At 40.9% G+C, this 21367-nt stretch overlaps 2 protein-coding genes across 9 annotated transcripts in view; one reads left to right on the top strand and one right to left on the bottom strand.

Annotated features, from left to right (window-relative positions):
- The first annotated feature begins 2709 nt into the window (after positions 1 to 2709).
- On the top strand, positions 2710 to 12313 carry AKTIP (AKT interacting protein). 4 transcript variants are annotated; one of them, XM_014827816.3, is made up of 10 exons: positions 2710 to 2882; positions 5407 to 5518; positions 6685 to 6890; positions 9224 to 9288; positions 9375 to 9475; positions 9956 to 10044; positions 10123 to 10221; positions 10312 to 10419; positions 11290 to 11350; positions 11512 to 12313. In XM_014827816.3, exons 2-10 carry the CDS (start codon positions 5477 to 5479, stop codon positions 11620 to 11622), a joined length of 882 nt encoding a protein of 293 aa, XP_014683302.1. In that variant the 5' UTR covers positions 2710 to 2882; positions 5407 to 5476; the 3' UTR covers positions 11623 to 12313. The 4 variants fall into 4 exon arrangements, with proteins under 4 accessions (XP_014683302.1, XP_014683321.1, XP_070356364.1 ...); XM_014827835.3 differs by having other exon boundaries at positions 2730 to 2882; positions 11515 to 12313; XM_070500263.1 differs by lacking the exon at positions 2710 to 2882 and adding an exon at positions 3090 to 3336 and having other exon boundaries at positions 11515 to 12313.
- A 57-nt stretch (positions 12314 to 12370) lies between these two features.
- RBL2 (RB transcriptional corepressor like 2) overlaps positions 12371 to 21367 on the bottom strand; it is a 53727-nt gene continuing 44730 nt past the window's right edge. For all 5 annotated transcript variants that reach the window (XM_014827786.3, XM_044760745.2, XM_044760746.2 and 2 more), the window contains one exon: positions 12371 to 13836. In XM_014827786.3, the coding sequence (XP_014683272.1) occupies positions 13666 to 13836 (171 nt within the window). In that variant the 3' untranslated portion in view covers positions 12371 to 13665. The remainder of the gene's footprint in view (positions 13837 to 21367) is intronic.

The raw sequence follows: 21367 nt of genomic DNA, 5'->3' as shown, positions 1-21367 counted from the left end.
AGCAGAGACAGACGCTAATAAGTCATCTCCCAAGTAAACAGAAAATTGCCCTGAGGAAGCGGTGCTTGAGCTGAGATCTATGTCGGGGGAGAGAAAAGAATATTCCAGGCAAAGAGAACACCTAGTGCAAAGGCTCCCTCCTGTGGTGGGGCAGGACGGGAGAGCATCGTGCCTCCAAGGAATTAAAAGAATGCGAGTGGCTGGAGCCTGGTGACAGGCAGGGATGGACCCACAGCCATGCTAAGGAGTCTGCTCTTTGCCCTCACAGTGAAGGGGAACCACTGGAGGGGTGGACACCTCCACAACAATCGAGACTCTGTCAGCAGTGGGGAAGGGGAAGTGTCAGGCATGCAAGTACCAGTACTTACAGAAACACCCCAAGCATTGCCTATCCAAAACAGGACTATTTCCCCATTTCCCACCCTCCCATAAACAGTACGGTTCACTGTTTCTCATCTCAGTGAATGGCCTCACCATTCATCCAGTAGCTCGAGCCAAAAATCTAGGCATCGTCCATGATACCCCCCCTTGTCTTCACCTACCCCCATATCTAATCCAGGCCAAGTCCTGTCCATTCCACCTTGTAAATATCACTGGCACTCCTTCACTTCTCCATCCACCATCAAATTCATGCACTCGTCTCTTGCTGAACCACTGCAACACTTTCCCAGATGCCCTCCTTCTCTCACAGCTCTGCAATCTGTTGTCCATACAAAGTGGCCTTTTCAAGATACACATCTGATCATGTCGCTCCTCTACCTAAAATCCAGGGATCCAGGGTAAATCTTGATTAGCCCGAGCCAATCCTGGTAGACTCGTTCACCTTGCCCTTGATTGGTTTAGTTGTGGGCAGAGACCCACTGACTCATTTCTGCTCACTGGAACAGGGGCACTACTTCTGGGGAGCTTCTGGGAAAGGTATTCTTGCTCTTCGAAAGAGGCCATTGGACGAAAAGGATCCTTTTTATTTTGCTAGACACTGTCACATCTGGGTGTGTCTGGAATGGCAGCAGCCATCTTGCCAGCCTGAAAGGGCAATTCCAGGAACTGTATGGAGAGCAGTTCCTCGCTATGTAAGCCAGTTTGAGTCGGGTTTTCCGGGATACACGGCCGTGAGGATTCTGATGGGTGTCTGAGGCATCCGGTGCCAAGTGGGCAGTTGGACACATGCACCTGAAGCTCGGGGGACGGCTCTGAGCTGGAGAAATGTATGCGAGTCCTTGGTGAAGCTCGGGGAAGGGATGAGGTTGCCGAGGGCAGAGCAGTGTGGGAGCGGATGATGAGCCTGCAGAGAACGCGGGAAGGGACTGGGCCAGACAGGTGCCTGGGGAGAACACCTGCGTCCAGAAGGACGTCCTGCTGCCTCCCCTTTTATAGTGATTGAGACTCATATTAAGGGCATTACCACATTCCTAAGTGTATTCAAACTGGACCAAAGGAAGCGGCTCAAGAGTGTTTTCAGCTGGAGAGGAAGTGAGATTTCGGAACCAACCCTTGGGATTAACACTAGGAGAGTTTGGCTGCCTGCCACTTAACAAGGTCATTTTACCAGAATTTCAAAGGCGACCAAAGATTGAACAATCCCGTGTTTTAAATATACTTTATTTATCAGAGAATATTTCTCCTCTTGTGAGAGTAAGATACTGAGTTGGGTGGAGACTGGAAGAGCACCCCAAGAGAAGGCACCGCTGAGAAAAGGCTTGGAGGTGTGAGAGCCGAGGGCAGTCGTCACAGAAATAGGTCCGAGGCAGACGTGGGAGATGAGATGGGAATATAGGGACGAGGACAGCAAAGGGGGTCCCTTGTAAATCCGGCTGAGTTTAGATTGTATTCAATCTGCAACGGCTCCCGCGGAAGGTTTCTGAGCGGTCGAGGGTTAGAGGCGGTAAAGGTGTCGCAGATCAAAGTGAGGGTTTGTGTAAAAAGAACTCAGAGCACCAGGAGCTGCGTCGCCGTGGGAGAGGTTCTCAACCTTCAGTGTGCACCAGCATCACCAGAGGAACTGGCGACAGATGTGAATTTCTGCTACTCACCACCCCCCGGATTCGGATTCTGTAGGTTGGCTCCAATAGGTGCATTTTTAAAAGCTGCTCTGGTGGCGCTACTGCCAAGGGATGACTTGGGAGTTTAGCTCCCGTCATCGGTATCCATTAGCTCCTCCGTTCTTTGACGGAGAAAACGCGCGTTTCTCAACGTTACATAAAGCGTCCTTCCAGCTTCTCCCAACCTGACAGCCACCCGCCTCCCCGCTTCCCGGCCGCTGGGAGCCGGCGGCGCGACTCGGCGACCTCGGGCCTCGTGGCACCGCCAGCCGCAGCCGAAGGCGGGCCGGCCCCGGCCCCGCCCCCAAGTCTCCTCTCTCGGAGACCCCAGCCCGCGCCGGCCCCGCCCTGGCCCAGCCTGGAAAACCCGAAGTCACAGTCTCCCTGAATGGCTGCGGCGGCCACGCACAGGCCCGTGGGCGGGTCTCCATGGTGACTGGCGGACGTCGGGACCAATTATGTCCAGGCGCTTGTTTGTTTCCTCCCCATCCCTCCCCCGGGGCGCATACTTCCATGACTGACAGTTCGTTTCGGCGCTGTTACGTAAGGGGAGGGTCAAGTGCTGCCCCACCCGAGCGGAGCAGGTTTGATTGGCAGGACAGAGTGCTGGCCCAACGCCCCCGGAAGAAGGTCCTTGACGGACAGGTATGGGAGCCACTTGACGCCGGGAGGTTGGGCGGAAGCTTCCGGGCCCAGGGGCGTGGGGCGTGGGGCGGAGCCCGACGCTGAGAGCAGGGCGGGGCAGGGAGCTGGCAGGGGCCGGGCTGGCGCTGCGGCCAGGGATGCTGTCGGGCGGCGGCAGCGCTCAGCAGTCGGGAGCACTGCAGTGAAAGCACCGAGGTGAGTTGCCCTGCCAGGCCGGCTGGTAGGTAGGCGAGCTCCATGGAGTGCTTCAACCCGGGCCGCGGGCGTGCTGGGGCCCGTCATTTGTCTGCCCTACGGGGCGCTCTCGACTCCGTGGCGACGGCGGCCTTGCTGGGACACGGGGGCGGGGCTGGGCACCTGTCCGCGTTTGCAGGCACCTGCTGCGCCGGTTGCCGCGGGCCCGGGGCCCGGCGCTGGGGGTTGTCCGGGAGCTGGGCCGGCCGGCCTGAGGGAGGGAGACGGGCCCGACCGGCTCGCCCCGTCTGGGGCCCGCCCTCGCCGGCCCCGGCCCCGCGCCGTGGTTGAGGGGGACGTCCGCGAGCCCCGGAGGCCCTCAGCCCCCCGCCAGAGGGGCTCGCAGGCCCGTGCCTGGCCTCGAGCAGACTGGGAGGCCCGGACATGGCCCCTGCCTTGCATCACCTCGAGACAGGTTTGTCCAGATTCTCTGCGTGCGCGAGATGGGTTTCCGCCCCCGGCGAGGGTGCTCGTCCCGCCTGTGCCCAGCGAGCCGGGGTCGGCACAAGGCTCTTTTCGTGTTTTCTCTGGGCTCTGCTCTGTCGCCTCTTAACGTGGAATTTAGGGCTGGTCGGGGTGATGTATTAAGCTAGTGCCTATTTAGGGACTATGGCACATCGGAGGAAAGCAGCGCCCAGCTCTAAGTTTTGGCTGCTGTCATGTACGGATCATTCGACAAGGTCCAAGATACTGACTTCTCAGCTGTGTGATATAAAGGAGGGCAGTCCTGTTTTGTTTGTATGACTGAACAAGAAGAAACTTAAATTGTTCCGTGATAACTAGGATGCGTCCTATGTCTTCCTTCCATCTATGTCACTCTAGTCGGAAAATGCTATACCGTGCCTGGGTAGACTGGACATCTAATAGATGGTGGAGTTATTCCTGAAAAGTGTGCTAAAATCTCTCCAAGTTGCTGCTGGAAACAGACAGCAGTAGACAATACCTCCTACTTAAAGGGAGGAGGAACTGGGGGCCAGTTGTCTTTGATTTTTAAAGGCAAAGTCATAGAATCATTAGGTGTTAGACTTGGAAGGGACCTTACAGGTGACGGATCCACCCCGGTAAATTTACATGGTGGTGAGCACTGTGTCCCTTGGGAAGGAGACCTGTTCAATCAGGTCTGTCCTAGATGACAGTGGGATGCTGCATGTTACTTTGCATCTGAAAACCAACGTTTTCATTTGGGCCAAACAGGAAATGCATGACCCCATACATTTTTGATGTCCCAACCGTTTTCATCTGTATTATAGTCACCTTTAAAAGCAGATTTGCAGAGAGCTTTCAGCAATGAGTTGCTCTTTATTGGATGTAAGTCAACAGGTTAGTGGAAGAACCAGGATGCTCATTCCTTTGATTTAATTACCGGGTGGCATTACATCTTGGAAAGCAAAACAGCAGTAATTGGCACTGGCCGGGTATGGGAAACCTCGTACCCACTTGTGGATGTCATAGGCTTGTCAGAAAACAGAGTTTTGCTGATTAGGGACATTTGGTAAGTGATTTTCTAATGATTTGCTTCTTAGGAGTTTTAGTAAAGTGTTGCTAAGTTTTGACCCTTTTCACCTTCAGCCTTTTGATTGATGCAAGTAGGAAGTCAGAGAAGGCGCTCCACTTTAAACATAACCCAGCCTGGGGGAAATGCCAGAGCAGAGAAGTTGCTGTTCTTACAGCTTAGCCCCCTTCTTTTCCTTTGCCTCTTCCTTTGTGTTTTTAGTAAATGACCCACTGACTTTGCAACCTTTGAGACGTGCTTTCTCATCTACTTCTTGAAGCTTTGGTGGGAGATCTGTGTTTGTGAAATGTCTCTTATGCACTCCTCTTTTGCATTTGTATGTATTGCTTGGCGATTCCTTGAATGCCTAATCCTGCAGTTTCCATATTTTAAGTAGTTGAAAAAGGTAGTTTCTTGGGGATGGTCCCGACAGGACCCACTTACCCCTCTGTCTTCTTATATGCTCCACTTTCCCTCTGTTTTTCATTTCTTTGCCTACTAGTTTCGCTGGAGAAAATAATTTTTTACTTAAGAAAACTAATCAAAGCACTCTTAGATCAGCCCCCGCGGCTCTTTACTGCACGTAACTCCTGACCTTTTGTGTATATGGGTACAGTGCATTCTGAACCTGGCTTTCCCACTAGTCCAGTGCCTTAGCTAGTATGCTAGCAGCAACTGCCGTCGTCTGTATCTTCTGCATTGCTGGCCCCAAAGCTGAACTGTGTCACTGAATATTCTGAATCTTGGCCAAGGACTCAGTACAACAGATTCCTGTAAGCATTTAAAGGTGGGAAAGAAATGGGAGTCAGAAGAGGGGGGTGAGTATCGAAGGACCCTGTTTCTGAAGTATTTTTTCCCCTAGGTTTTATAACTATATGTAACATAATGTTATATTGTATTTCTATTTAGAGTGTCAGATTTAGTTCTTAACTATGTCAGAAGTCTTACCTGTGGGTGTTGATGTATTTCTGTGTTTTCCCATCTCATTTTAAGGTAAAGTGAATTCTGAGGACGGAGGAGTTTGATGACAGACCGCTGAATTTCTTTGTTTGGAGTACGCGTTATGAACCCTTTCTGGAGCATGTCTACAAGCTCTGTACGCAAAGTAGGTACAGCTGCTAAATGTAGTGAGGGAACCCATTTGTGTCACGATAAAGGCCAGTAATTCATACTGAGGTTGCCTGTAATCTTAACAAAATTACCTGGTTTTTCTAGTTTAGGTTTTACTTTTGAGAAATATTTATTTTGTTGCTTAAGGTCAGTTTTTAAGACTGCAATTGCGTCTCAAATAGAAATCATTCTGGTACTCATAATTCTCAGATTATTTTGACTTAGGTTATATTTACACATGATGAAATTTATCACACGTTATTGTAGTAGTTTTTCTTCTGAACTGCACGATTCCATGGTTGGAGAAGCCTTGGGAAAGGCCATCCAATGCGGTTGAGTCAGACTTGAGGGCACTGGCTTAATTTTTCTAAATGTCTACTTTTTAATTGCAAAAAGAATACATTTTAGGAAAACAAAATATGCAAACAGAAAATGAACATAACCCCTAATTCCACCTCTAGGAGAACACTACTGTGAACCATCTTTTTTTCTATGCACATGATACACATTTTAATACAGCGAATTAAACAGCCTTTGGCTGTACTTTGAGCCAAGGAAGCACCTATGAGATGGTAGTTTAGTCTGACTCATTTAGACCTTTGTCTTTGACTAAGGGTGACAGTTTATGCTAGTGATAGTCCAAATGTGGAAACATATCCATTAGGGGCAAAATCAAAATTGGACCCATGGAAGTGAGCGCATAGCTTCATTCCGAGTGCTGGTAACTCACTTCAGTCATCTATGCTACTTATTTTGAGCTGCTTAGCACCTGACCTTCTGCAGGGTCTAAGTGCCAGGGACTTCTCTAGTCTTGGACAGTCATTTAATTGCTTTAGTAACACCTTGCCCTCTTTTTGGGGCGACCAGGAGAAACCATTTCTTTCTCTGTTTCACTTAAATCCTGTAAATATTGGGTTTATTGTCTTTATAGGACGCGGCTAAAGAGTGTATTCTAATGCTTTAGTCTTGCTCCCGTTTGTTCTGCTCTGTGTAATGGCCTGCCTGCTCAAAGGACTTTCAAGTCATCTTGATCATGATGCTGGAATGTCCTTGTGAAAGAGTAACTCCAGCTTTTAGGTCAAGGACTAAGAGTCCATCACATGTACTCTTGTGATTCAAGAATCATCCTAACAGATGTTCTCACCACTTCGTCTTGAATAGCGATCTGATGGTGAAGAGAAGACATTAACGGGGGACATGAAAACCAGTCCTCCACGCTCTGCTCCAAAGAAACAGCTGCCTTCTATTCCCAAAAATGCTCTGCCCATAACCAAGCCCACATCTCCTGCCCCAGCAGCGCAGTCAACAAATGGCACACATGCTTCTTATGGACCTTTCTACCTGGAATACTCTCTTCTTGCTGAATTGTAAGTTCTTAACAAACTATTTGGTTAAATTTTGAATGACCCGTGCAGGTGAAGAATGAAATTTATTCCGATGGACTCAGTAAATGGCAGCCTTTTCAATCTTAAAGCTCAAACCTATCCCCCTCCACTATCAGCGTTAATGTATATAGAACAATAAGAGGCTGTTGCCGGCGATATAACCTTTCTTTTTTCTTTAAAGCTTTGTTTCCAATTGTAACCAATCATATACTACAATATTGATTTACCAAGAAAAAATTTCCATGGCTTAACCTTTCTTGACCAAGGCCTAAGTAGTGTTATACAAATATCTTCTAAATGTAGTGATTCCTGTTCAGAGCTTGGGTAAATAAGATTTAAAGGTAAATATGTGCTTTAATTTCCATGTCTGCTTTGGAGAACAAGAGGAAGAAACTAAGGTTTATTAAGTACCTAGAGTCAGTCAGGAACTCAGTAACTTAATTTTTGGTCTCCCTTTATATGAGATGAGGAATTCATCTCCTGAAGAGGTTGTTGTAGAGGGCAGGACAGTGGGATGGTGGCAATCTATTCTTTCTTGGGTCCGACACAGTTGGGGGCTTGTGCTCCATTCTGGTGCTCACTTTGTAAAAGGCATCCTGACAGATTGAAAAGATGGTCCTGGATGGAGGTCAGAAAGCCAGACCTTAGGGGTGAACAATTAAAGGATCTGGAACCAATGACTTGGATAAAACTTAGGAAGTGATTATTAAAGCTATCTTCATTTATTTGAAGGTCTGTTATTAGAAAGGGGATTTGACTTATTCTGTATGACCCCCAATGACAGAATTAGGCAGTTACACGGAAGTTATAAAAATTTGGGCTCCATGTAAGAAAGAACTTGACTTACCACCAAAGGCAAAATTTGGACTGAAGTTGCATGCATCTGCAGAGTGTGAGGAGATGAGCACTGCTGCAGAGTGCTAATGTTGATGACATTGCTCCTGGCCCAAGATAGGGGCTCAGACAGTGAATGAATCCAGATGGCATTTGATTGGATAATTTGTTCCAAGGGAAGAAAGTTTGGAGAAGTCTTAATTTCAATCATTTTAGAATTCCTTTGTACATGAAGTTGTTTCAAAGCCTCCTGAGCCCTCCCTCGGTGTACTAATGTAATGGTCAGACGGTCCGAGGCCCCAGTGTAATGGGCTGAGTGTGATTTGGTAGCAGTGGTCTCTTTAGCTTTATAATGGAGGCCTTGTGTTTGAGGCTGGGCAGGGAGTTGGACAGGCTTCTATTGTGGTGTTAAATCTGCTGTCTGTATTAGAACACAAAGTTGCCTTTCTGGCAGATCTCCCTGTAGTAGATACATCTGCCAACTGTGCTGCTGTAGACATGCTGAATTTCAGTGACTTAAAAATGGAGTAACTACTTTAAGATGATTAAACATAAGTGCAATGGCAAATAGGTAATAAAAACAATCAACTAAGCTCCAATAAGCTACTTCTCAATAAAATTCAGGATTGGCAGCTTGTCTTTTAAGGCCCTAGGTCAACACTGTTCCTTTCAAGGTCGGGTCACGGCCTTACTTATTTAGGCTCACAGCTCAGTTGCAAGGAACAGAGCAGAATGGCTGTCAGTGGGTGACGAGGTCCCAGAAGAGCCAGTGCAGCCTTGGTCAGTGTACGTGTCTTGTTTCAGCACCCAGCGTTTCCCACGCCAAGGCCCAGAGAGTTCAAGTGTTTGAATTGTGGGGTCAGGTTAGGAGCAGAGTAGTGTGAGCACCTCATGCTGATGCCTGCCTTCACCAATAACACTACGAATCTCAACATGGCCCTGTCACACGGACTGGCGTTCAAACTGAAAATGATACCTACGTGAGGGCAACACTGTGGAATTTTAATGTATTCTTTGTTACCTAAAATTGTGTTTAAAAATGGCTTTTGAATGTGTGTGGGTGAGATCTATTGTTCATAGTCACAAAAGCAATAATTTTACACATATTCTCATTTACCTAAAACAATATCCAGAACCTAAGTCAGGTCGCATTATTCAAATTACCTACAGGTTGGTTTCCAAGATGATGTTTTGGGGAAGCTGATTCTGGGAGGAAAACTTGATTCTTTGTGTATGCCTGTTTGGCTTTAATTTCTGAATCTGGGGCCTGTTTTTGGTTCAAGTTTCTCTCTGTGAGCTTGTGTTGTGAAGCCAGTAAACGGAGCAATCAGGGCCAGGTGAGATTGTGATGACTTGGCTTGTATAGATCAGCTGCCCCTTGAGGAACCATTCCTGTTCTCAAAAAATGAATGTGAGGTGGTTTGATCTCTGTGTCATTTACAGCCAAACAGTTTCATCATTCTGCTGCTTCTGTTTTTTAGTACCTTGGTTGTGAAGCAGAAGTTACCAGGTGTCTACGTGCAGCCATCTTACCGCTCTGCATTAAGTAAGAAGGATTCACTATTAATTTGTAGCATATTTAGTTCCTCTGACACAAACTTTCGCCTTAATTGTTCTTATTTTTTCCTACAGTGTGGTTTGGAGTAATATTCATACGGCATGGACTCTATCAAGACGGTGTATTTAAGTTTACAGTTTACATCCCCGATAACTACCCGGACGGGGACTGTCCAGTAAGTAGGAGAGAGTGTGCTGCTTCTGTTGGTCAGTGAGAAGGGCTTAAACGACTTTAAAGATTTTTGGTTCTTTTTCTGACCTAACACTTTTATGATTTCAGTTTCTCAAAATGTTTGTCTACTCAGTAGTCTTTTAAGGGGATTTACGTGCATTGTTGCATCTTTTGTCACGCCAACCTTTGCCCTTAGCTTTATTTACTTCTCTGCTCAGGGTGTGCAGGTGAGGCTGAAAGCTGTACCATAGCACTTACTATGGGAATGGCAATCACTGTGCTGTAGTAAAGAGTGACTTTTTCTTCCTTCATTGCAAAATGGAGTTTTATAGGAAAATGGTGAAAGTAGTTAACCATCCTCTTGAGGCAGCTCTTTGACTTAAATCAACATGACTGCCTTGTCTTGAAGCTCCTTTTACAGCTATCTGTATGGGTCTGATAAACTCCACTGTGTCCATTAAAGGTTGTCTCTCTTTAAATCTAGCGCTTGGTGTTTGATATTCCCGTCTTTCACCCACTAGTTGATCCCACCTCAGGCGAACTGGATGTGAAGAGAGCATTTGCAAAGTGGAGGTTAGTAAATAAGTATTTCCTTTGGTGACATAAGTCAGCAAGAGGAAGCTTCAGTAATCATGCCATGTTTCCCTTTAGGCGGAACCATAACCATATTTGGCAAGTATTAATGTATGCAAGGAGAGTGTTCTACAAGATTGATACAGCAAGCCCCCTAAACCCAGAGGCTGCAGTACTGTATGTTTCTTTGCTTTGTTATTTAAGATAAATTTGAAAATGCAGCTAAGGAGATTTTGTTGGTAACTTTGATTTAAACTTTTAACACAGGTATGAAAAAGATATTCAGCTGTTTAAAAGTAAAGTGATTGACAGTGTGAAGGCGTGCACTGCTCGTTTGTTCGACCAACCTAAAATAGAAGACCCCTATGCAATTAGGTAAGTGGTACACTGCCTACGTAATTCAACTGCACTTTGCAGTACCGTGCTTCCATTTTCCGAGTGGTTTCAGAATGGGGATTTAAAAGTGTATAATCTGTTAGTTTACAACTTTTATAACTTGCTGTCGACTCGATTTCTGATATTTCTTGGGCTCTTCCCTTAAACAATAAGCTTCACATTGACTGGCATATTGTGCAAATAGCAAGCCAATTAGTGACTTTGGTCTCCTTAGATCCTTATAATGTGCTCATTCAAATGTCAGGACTTTTCTTTTCAGCTGGCGGTTTTAGCTGGAGCTCCTCTTAACTGCCATATCCCCATGGACATTCGGATTTGGTGAAAGGGAGACTGAATAGTGTGAGAGTGCGTAGTGTGACTAGTGGGTCCTTTAGCGCTGTGGTATTTGATCTTGGGGGAGTGTGTCTGGAGGAGTATTGAGAACAGAAGAATTGGTGATTTCCCTTTGGCAACATTGGTTTGCTGGGCAGGTAGCATACTGTGGTGGTGAAGAGCTTGGGCTCTGCAGATAGACTGGCTGGCTTTTGCACTTACTGGCTTTGGTGACCCAGAGCAATTACTTAATTTTACTGTGCCCCACTTTCTTCATCTTTAAATAATAGAACGTCAGGGGTCATTGTGAGGCTTCAATCAGCTAACCCATGTAAAGTGCTCTATAAGGGAGAGTCGTTACATGAGAAAACCAGTTAATGTCTAAAACTTACATGTTGACAACTGATTAAAGACTACTCTTTAAAAGTGTTGTTCCTTCTTAAGTTTTTTAGGGGAACTGGCTTGAGTATTAAAAAATGGATGTTACACAAATTTAGTAAGCCAAAGCAGTTTTTAAATGTTTTTCTCTTCCTTAAGCTTTTCTCCATGGAATCCTTCTGTACATGATGAAGCCAGAGAGAAGATGCTGACACAGAAGGTAAGTAGACTGCCATTTTTGAAATAGTTAACTCTATTTCTTTTCTAAAGTGCTTCACTGGAGACTACTCATTATATACAAATAACTTTTTGGGAAATGAGTTGGTATAGTGCTGAAATCTCATCACTCATTTTTTAATGTCTGTTTTTGATTGTGCCTAGAAGAAACCCGAAGAACAGCACAATAAAAGTGTTCATGTTGCTGGCCTGTCATGGGTAAAGCCTGGCTCAGTACAACCTTTCAGTAAAGAAGAGAAAACAGTAGCAACTTAAGAGCTGGTGAATCCGGTGCACCATGCACTTTTCTGCTGGACTTGGGCCTAGTTAAAGCTGACCAATGGCAAGGGACTGCCTGAAGAGTAAAACTGTGTGAACGATGACTGATACCAGTGTTGTCCATGTATACTTAGGTTCTAACGGCAAGTTTTGGAAACCTCTCTTTAAGTAATGCATTACTTCTGTCAGAAGTGTCTTTAGGGTGGTTATCTAGTTCAGTACTCCAAATTATTGGGGACCTTGAGGATTAAGTATTTTTCTGAATATAATGCTAAAGGTAAGTCGCATTCATTTAAACTAACAGAGTAGACAGACATGAGCACTCTTGAATGATTTCTGGATCAGTGGTTTCAGTTGTACATATGTTAGGATATGGAGAGGAGAGGTATAGTGAGAGCAGGTCCCATAGCTTATTAGCACTTTTAAGTGGAAGATCGTTTGAACCTCAGTCTGCAGCCTACTGTCTTATTGATTTACAAACTGCTGTCAGTCACTGAGGTACACATTAGGTGAGTGAGAGGAAACCAGAACACTAGTTCAGTTTTGTTTTGTTTTTAAAGCAAATTACTTACTGTATTTTTATGGCAGGAGAGAGAAAAGGTGTTAAGACGGTTTCTAATGAAGTCAGATATTTAAATGATGAATGACTAATGTGTTTTGTAGAGAAAAAATAAAACAATAAATGATCGTTCTTTGTCATTTATGCAGGAAAGTAAATACCTTTTTCTCAATATAACTAAACAGATTAATTTATAAATGCTTTATTGAAAAATACACTTATTTTCATATAAAATTACAGTAGCAGTATCTTGAGAGGTTTTATAAATATTTTTGCAGAACACTATTCTAATTGAACAGTGTAAGTTCCATATTTCTTTCAGAGCAATGTGAAGTTACCTAGTAACTTTGTTTATACTGATTCAATTTACAATTGAATTTTCTCCCTAATAAGATTATTCGTTCAACGTTAAAACTGCTGGAACAATAGCGATTAATAAAGGTGTATATAGATAATTCAGTAGCTGTTAAATAACATTTTCTAATTTGTATAAATGGTACTGTGTACTAATAAAAACCTAAATTCTCCAACTATTTTTTTAAACTGCCAGGAACACACCCAAAGATATTTTAAAATATATCACCTTAATAGACATGTCTTTTGGATAACTGCCTCCTAAAGGAAGAGGTCATAATTTTCCTATTAATCCCCTTAATTCAACTTGATTTAAAATCTTTACTTAGCCAGCTGATCCCTCTTAACAATCAAAAACTGGAGAATTTCAAATATGCCCAAAAGGTGGCTACTGGGGCTTTAACAATTTTAAAAAAGTACAAAAGCATCAAAGAAGATATTGAATGTTTAGCCTAGAAGTTTTATACTTAATAAAGTTCACATTGTAGAAAGTGCCATCGCAAATATACAGCAAAATCTGGGTTACAAAATCATGCTTTTTACAGCTCTAAAGTGCCACTTCTTATACAAGTTCACTCACACATTGCACACCAAACAATCAAGCACTTTTGTCACACTGCACCACACCTAATGGGAGAGGGAAGAATTACACAAAGGGAATGGGAGACATGGGCTAATAACCTAGGACCTCTGAATCTGGGCTCTCGTTATGTTTCAAGAATGCAGTAATTTCACACTCCTACCAGGTGTTTTCGAAAAAATACCTAGTTTTTGTTTTACTTTTCGTGAGGGCCAAAGGTGACCACAAAACGGGTAGTAATGAATCGAAATAGTTCCTCTGCTGGAACACGTCAATAGAGACCTCTTATACGAATATTTGAGCACACTTTGTTCTCTGCAATACTTGCAAAAGCTTTGCCAAAGAGTTAAAAAAAAAATCCAAGTTTGGATTCTAAGCAGCCTTGAGGGCAAGCACTGAATGGTAGGAAAAAAGGCAGTTGGGATGAGTCAGAATATCCTATGGATACTGGAAGGATTAAGGGAAAGAGCCCCATAATCAAGCATGCATTAAATGATGCTGCTAAACAGAGTTTGTGAGAAGACAGTTTCAATACCATGGACTAACCTCAGTGGGAACCTCGGTCATTAGCTACATCTTGTAGACGGCGCAGTAAGGCAGAATGATTTTCTGGGCAAATTCTTTTTGCAGGTGATTCACTTCCGTCTTCCAAAAGAATCCCTCGCTTTTTGGTTGGAGTTTCTCCTGTCCGGATCATACTGTTAATTTCTCTTAGTCTCTAGAGTGTGGAAAAAAGAGATATAAAAACTTTAAAATGCTAATATACACAGTTCAGTGTTAAGTCAAAGAACCTCAAAGGAGTTAAGTAATTTATCTTGAAGAGTTATAAACATCTTTATAGAGAAAAGAACTATTAAATTATATATCCTCCCAATTTCCCTTCTCAGCTGGCTGAGACTGATGACTGGCTGGGGTAGAGGCAGAGTATGTCTATTTGTTAACAAGCTCCAGGGGTGATTTTGATGTACACTTTTCCACAATGTAAGAGTTCACAAATTTGTGACATTTTTTTCTTCCATTTTTTTTTTTTTTAAAGATTTTATTTCCTCCTTTTTCTCCCCCAAGCCCCCCGGTACATAGTTGTGTATTCTTCGTTGTGGGTCCTTCTAGTTGTGGCATGTGGGACACTGCCTCAGCGTGGTTTGATGAGCAGTGCCATGTCCGCGCCCAGGATTCGAACCAACAAAACATTGGGCCGTTTGCAGTGGAGCGCGCGAACTTAACCACTCGGCCACGGGGCCAGCCCCTCTTCCATGTTTTTTTAAATAATAGTTTAGGGCATCACATTGCTATGCCATATTTAATCAATTCCAAACATCTCCATTTTCTTTTAAAAAATAGCACGATTTTACACAGTATCATGCCCTTTTTTTTTCAGTCTAGTGTAACTCATTTTTTAGCAGCCATTCTCAACTGGAATTTCACAAGAGAAGCCTTAATTCCCTAAGGCATCCATTGTAGTTAATTTATTAGTATGATCTAGAATGTGCAAGTTAGTTATATATTATCCTTTGGAGAACTGAGAACAGTTAGGCAAATTATTTTCTGTGTTCTGTGGTTCACATGAGGAACCCTGACTGAGAAAAACATTGCCAGGATGTTAGAGAGACTGGATCTGTCTGTAGTGCCTTCAGCATTAAGTTTTTCCAAAGCCCCAAAAGTCAGTTATCACATTATTTTCTGGTAATTTGTTGGTTAAAAAGTTTTTTTCAGTGTGCTGCTAATGTCCTTGTCCATGTTTCCTTATGGAAAACATGCTGAGCTTATTTCACACACATTTATTACAGGAAATTTCAGACATAGGAAAACAGAGACAAGAGTACATTCTCTCTTGACCATCACCTCACTTCAACAGTTTTGGTCAGTCTTATTTCATCTCTATCCTCATTCACTTCCCATCCCCCCAGACTGTTTTAAAGCAAATCCTAGACATATTTTATTCATAATACTTACTTTTATTCTTTATTTTGAAACAATAAACTTTTTTGAGGTTTTAAATAAAGTCACCAATGTTGTTTATCATCAGCATATGCAGCTTCTCAAATCTTAACCATCTTAGAAAGGTTCCCTTTAACTCTTTCCTTTCTACCCACTTGCCTTCCCAAAAGTGTGGTCTGCATTTGCTATCTCTAGTCTCCCACTTACTTGAATAGTCCTTAAATTGTTAATTGTACACATTAATTATATAAATGTTATTTGTATATAATGCATACATCTTTTTATGACACATATATTACATGATGTATAATTGTATATCTTAATATACATAGCACATTAATATACATTAATATATATTGTACATTAATGTGTTATGTTGTGTATATATATAATTTACATACAATACACAATTTTCTATACACCATAATTTATTTATACAATATGTACATCATAGTTTACACACAAATTTTTACTCCAAAAAAAATTCATACAGAATACACCTGCGCTTCTTGTCCTCACCCAATTCCCAGGGACACTTACTATTATCATTCATTTACTGAACAAAGAAAAGACTGTGCAGCCTTCTGCTCTTTTAGGAATATGCTCATTAGAAATGTAATATTGTGTACTAAGTGGGGTTTCAAAAATTTTTAATGGTTTATTTCATGTATTGGTTGGAATATTTGCTCAGTCAACATTATGCCTTAGATCTTCCCATATCAGTATATATGGATCATCTCTCTATAACTGCTATATAGTATTCTATAGTACATCTGCATCACTGTTTAATCCCCTATTGATGTATTATTTCCTCCCAATTGTTTAATACTATAAGCAAAGTTTCCATAATTTATTATTCAAAAAGCTGTACCAATCCACTGAAATTGCCCTAACAAGTGTCACTAATGATCCATCATCTTAATTGATCTTATGTGGTATGTGATAATTCTTTTCTCCTGGTAGTGTAAATATTAGGATATTATAGGTTGGTTCTAGACCCAAGGTACTTCTCACGTTGTATTATTCCTTGATCTCAGCTATGACCTATCAAGTCATGATGCCAAGTCTTTCTCCAACCAGCAGTCTAATATTGCTATCATTTATTGGAGAAATTCCCAATTCTGAGCTAGCATTTTTTTTTTAAATCTCCCCAGGTGGTGACAAGGTACATGCAGGATTAAAAGCCACTGATCTGGATGCGTAACCTAACTTTTTTTGCACAAATAATGTCATTTTTAAAAAATTTACATATAGTAAAATTCACCCTTTGAAGTGTACAGTTCTGCATGTTTTGACAAATACATATACTCATGTAACCACCACGATAAAGATATAAAACAGTTCCTTCACTACAGAAAATTCCCTCATTTCTAGTTAACCCACCCAAGCAACCACTGATGTTGTTTCTCTATAGTTTTGCCTTTTCCAGAATGTCACAGAAATGGAATCATATAGTAAGTGGCCTGCTGAATTTAGTGTCTTTCACTTAAGCGTTAATGCATCTGAGATTCACGTGTTGCTGAATCTATCAGTAGTTTGTTCCTTTTTATTGCAAAGTAGTAGGCCGGCCATTGTCTAGGTGTACCACAGATTTGTTTATCCATTAACCAGTTGAAGGATATTTGGGTTGTTTTCTACTTTTTGGCAATTAAGAATAAAGTCATTATAAACATTTATGTACATGTTTTTGTATGAACCTAAGTTTTCATTTCACTTGGGTAAATACCTAGGAGTGAGATTACTGGTTATATGGTAAGGCTATGTTTAACTTTCTAAGAAACTGTCAAACTATTTTCCAGGTACAATGGCTATGTTACACCATTTTGCATTCTCACTAGCAATATATAAAAGTTCCAGTCGTCCCACATCATTGCCAGAATTTGTTACAGTCATTTTTTAGATTTTAGCCATTCTAACAGGCTCGTAATGGGTGAAGTGTGTTCGGATCTTTTGCCTACTTTTAAATTTGATTGGTTGTTTTCCTATTGAATTTTGATAATCCTTTATCATACAATTCCTTTATCAGATAGGAGATTTGTAAAATTTTCTCCCAGTCTGCGCTTGTTTTTTCTCTTTTAAAGAGCAGAAATTCTTAATTTTGATGAAATCCAATTTATCAATCTTTTATGGATTGTGCTTTTGTTGTTCTATCTAAGAAATCTCTAGGTAACCCACGTTCATAAAGATTTTCTCCCGTGGTTTCTCTTAGAAGTTTCATAGTTTTAGGTTTTACAATTTATGTCTTATGTTTAGGTCCATTTTGAGTTCATTTTTTTATATGGTACAAAGTATGGGTACAAGTCCATTATTATTTTTGTGTATGGCTGTCCATTTGGTTCAGCACCATCTGTTGAAGAGGCTGTCCTTTCTCCACTAAACTGCTTTTGCACCTTTGTTGAAAATCAGTTGACCATATATATATGGTTTATTTCTGGATTCTATTCTGTTGATCTGTATGTCTGTACTTTCACCAGCACCACACCATCTTACTTACTGTAGCTTTATAGTAAGTCTTGAAATCAGATAGTGTGAGTCCTACAACTTTTTCAAAATTGTTCTAATTATCCTTTGCATTTTCATATAAATTTTGGAATCAGTTTAATTTATACAAATAATTCTGCTGAGATTTTGACAGGAACTGGGTTGAAATTATAGATCAAGTGGAAGAAAACTGCTATCTTGATATTGTTTTCCAATTCATGAACATGGTATTTCTCTCCATTTTCTCAGTCTTTAATTTCTCTCACCAGGTTCTATATTTTTCAGGATACAAGTCTTGCACATCTTTTGTCAGACTTATCCCTAAGTACTTAATTTTTTAATGCTATTTATAGTGTTTTTAAAATTTTTTACTTCTGATTCTGATTACTTGTGGCTAGTTATAGAAATACATTTCATATTTGTATATTATGTAAGCTTGCTAATCTTATTAGTTCCAGTAACTTTTTGTAGATTTTGTGAGTTCTCTAGTAGAAAGTCATGTTGTGAGTTGAGACAGTTTTATTTCATCCTTTTCAGTCTGTGCAAGGACCTACAGTGACAATGTTGAATAGAAGTGGTGAGAGCAAATATCCTAGCCTTGTTCCTGATCTTAGAGGGACGACATTCAGTCTCTCACCATTAAGTATGATGTTAGCTGTAGATTTTGTTGTATATATTCTTTGTCAGGTTGAAGAAGTTCCCTTAGAGTTTTTATCATAAATGAGTGTTGGAGTTTGTCGAATTTTTTTCTTCAACTACTGAGATTGTCATCTTCACTTTCTAGAAGAGTTTGTATAGAATTGGCATTATTTTTCCCTAAATGTTTGGTAGAATTTACCAGTTGAAGCCATCTGGGCCTATAGTTTTGAGAGAAGATTTTTAAACTACAAATTCAACTTAATAGATACAGTAGTCTTCCCTTATCTGTGGGAGATAGGTTCCAAGATGCCCAATGGATGTCTGAAACCGTGGATAGTACCGAACCCTACCTATACTATGTTTTCTTCCTATACATACATACCTGTGATAAAGTTTAATTTATAAATTAGGCACAGTAAGAGATTAACAACAATACTAATAATAAAGTAGAACAATAACAATATATTGTGGTAAAAGTTACCATAGATCTCAGCATATGATTTTTTTTCTTTCCTTATTGAGAATTTTCACCTTTTCACCAAAAGGAAGCACAGTGGCTTCTCTTTGGCATATCTGAATTGTCAGCATCACCACTCTTGTGCTTTGGGGCCATTATTAAGTAAAATAAAGGTTATTTGAACACAAGCACTGTGATACCACAATAGTTATCTGATAACCAAGACGGCTACTAAGTGACCAGTGGGCGGGCAGCATATACAGCATGGACATGCTGGACAAAGGGATGATTTCACGTCCTGGGTGGGAAGGAGCAGAACAGTGTGAGATTTCATCGTACTACTCAGAACTGCATAATTGAAAACTTATGAACTGTTTACTTCTGAAATTCTCCATTTAATATTTTCAGACCATGTCTGACTGTGGGTAACAAACTGAAAAGCAAAACCAAGGATAACGGGGAACTACTGTATACGGCTAATTGATACTACTACCTTTTAAGTGTGTTTCGGAAGTTTATGTCTTTCAAGCAATTTGTCCATTTCATCCACATGATCACATTTATTGGCAGAAAGTTGTTTTTACCTTCATTATACTTTTAATGTCTGCAGAATCTGCACTGACATCTCTCATTTCTGATATTGGTAACATCATTTCTTTTCCTTTCCTGATCAGTTTACACAGAGATGTATCAGTTTTTTTAATCGTCTCAAAAAACCCTTTTAATGGCCTTAATTTTTTCTACTTTTAGTTGTCTATTTCATTGATTCTTACTCTTTTTCTGGTTGCTTAGGGTGACATCTTAGGTCACTAATTTGAGACCTTTCTTCTTTTCTAATATAGATATTTGGTGCAACATTTTGATATGTTGGATTTTCATTTTCATTTACTTTAAAATACTTTTTCTCTTTTCTTCTTTGACACACAGAAATATGCAATTTAGTTTCCAAATATTTGGGGGTTTCCAGACATCTTTCTGGTATTGATTTCTGATTTAATTCATCATTTGAATTAAATACATTATTTGAATCTTTTAAAAATTTATTGAGACTTGTTTTATTTTCCAGAATGTAGTCTATCTTGATAAATGTTCCATGTGCACTTGATGCAGTTGGAGTGTTCCATAAGTGTCAGTCAGTTTGGTTGATAATGTTGTTCTCATCTTGAATATCCTTACTTATTTTCTCTGTCTGCTTCTATCAATTATGTTGAAATCTCTTGACTATGTTTTTTTTTCTGTCTAGGATTGTATGTCCTCTCTATCACTAGGAAATGACCTTTTTTGATAATGTTCTTTGCTCTGAAATCTATTTTCAGATATTAACATTAATGATATTAATGTAGCCATTCCAGCTTTCTTTTGATGAGTGTTAGCAGAGTATAACTTTTTCTATCCTTTTACTTTTTTAAAAAGCAGCTTTATTGGCTATAATTCACATACCATATAATAATTCAACCACTTGAAGTGTACAAATCCATGGCTTTTAGTATGTTCCCAGAGTTGTGCAACCATCACCACATTCAATTTTAGGACTCTTTCATCACCCCGGAAAGAAACTCTGTACCATTAACAGAAACCTCCACTCCCCACAACCCTAGGCAATCACTAATCTTTCAGCTTCTATAAACTTACCCATTCTGAACATTTCATATAAATGGAATCATACAATAAATATCCTTTTGTGACTGCCTCCTTTCACTTGGCATAATGTTTTCAAGGTCCATCCATGTTGTACCAAGTATTAGTTACTGCTTTTTTATTGGAGTAATATTCCATTGTATGGATATACATTTTATTTATTCATCCATTAATGGGACATTTGGGTTATCCTCTCATTTTAAACTATTTGTGTCTTTATATAAAGTGGGTTACTGATAAGCAGTAGTCAGGTCTTGTTTTTTTTTTCCAGTCTTATAATTTCTGCTTTTTAGTTGGTATATTTAGACCATTTACATTTAACTGCTGTTGTTTTCCCATGTTCTTTCCTTTTTTGATCTTTTGAATCGAGTATTCTGACTCCAATTCATTTTTTGCATTTAACTCTTTAATCCATTTGGAATTTATTTGGTTATAGGATGAAAATCAATACAGTAGTCCTCCCTTCTCTGTGGTGGATATGTTCCAAGATCCCCAGTGGATGCCTGAAGCTTTGGATAGTACCAAAGCCTATATATACTGTTTTTTCCTATAGATACATATTTGAGGTGTGACAGCAAAACTAGCATAGATTTCTTTTTCTTTCTTCACATTTTCGCAGAAGATTCATTCTTACTGTAGATCTTAGCAACCTCAGCATACAATTTTTTTTTCTTATTAAGAACTCTGACCTTTTCACTTCAAGGAAGCACATTATGGCTTCTCTTTGGCATGTGTGAATTGCCAGCATCACTACTCTTGCACTTTGGGGTCATTATTAAGGCTTACTTGAACACAAGCACTGCAATACCATGACAGTTGATCTGATAACCAAGATTGCTACTAAGTGACTAAATGGGTGGGTACGAAATACAGCACAGATACACTCAACAAAGGGATGATTTGCACCCGTGGTGGGACAGAGCAGGATGGTGTGAGATTTCATCACGCTACTTAGAATGGCACGCAATTTAAAACTTAGGCATTTTTATTTCTGGAATTTTCCATTTTATATTTTTGGACCATGGTTGACCACGGATGAGGGGGGACTACTGTTTTAGAGGAACTATCAGATTCATCTCTTTCAACTCCAGTTGCT

This window comes from Equus asinus, chromosome 28 (assembly GCF_041296235.1).
Source record: "Equus asinus isolate D_3611 breed Donkey chromosome 28, EquAss-T2T_v2, whole genome shotgun sequence".
Taxonomy (NCBI): Eukaryota; Metazoa; Chordata; class Mammalia; order Perissodactyla; family Equidae; genus Equus; species Equus asinus.
Note: the sequence above shows the minus strand (reverse complement) of the source record. Positions and strands in the feature narration are given on the sequence as shown.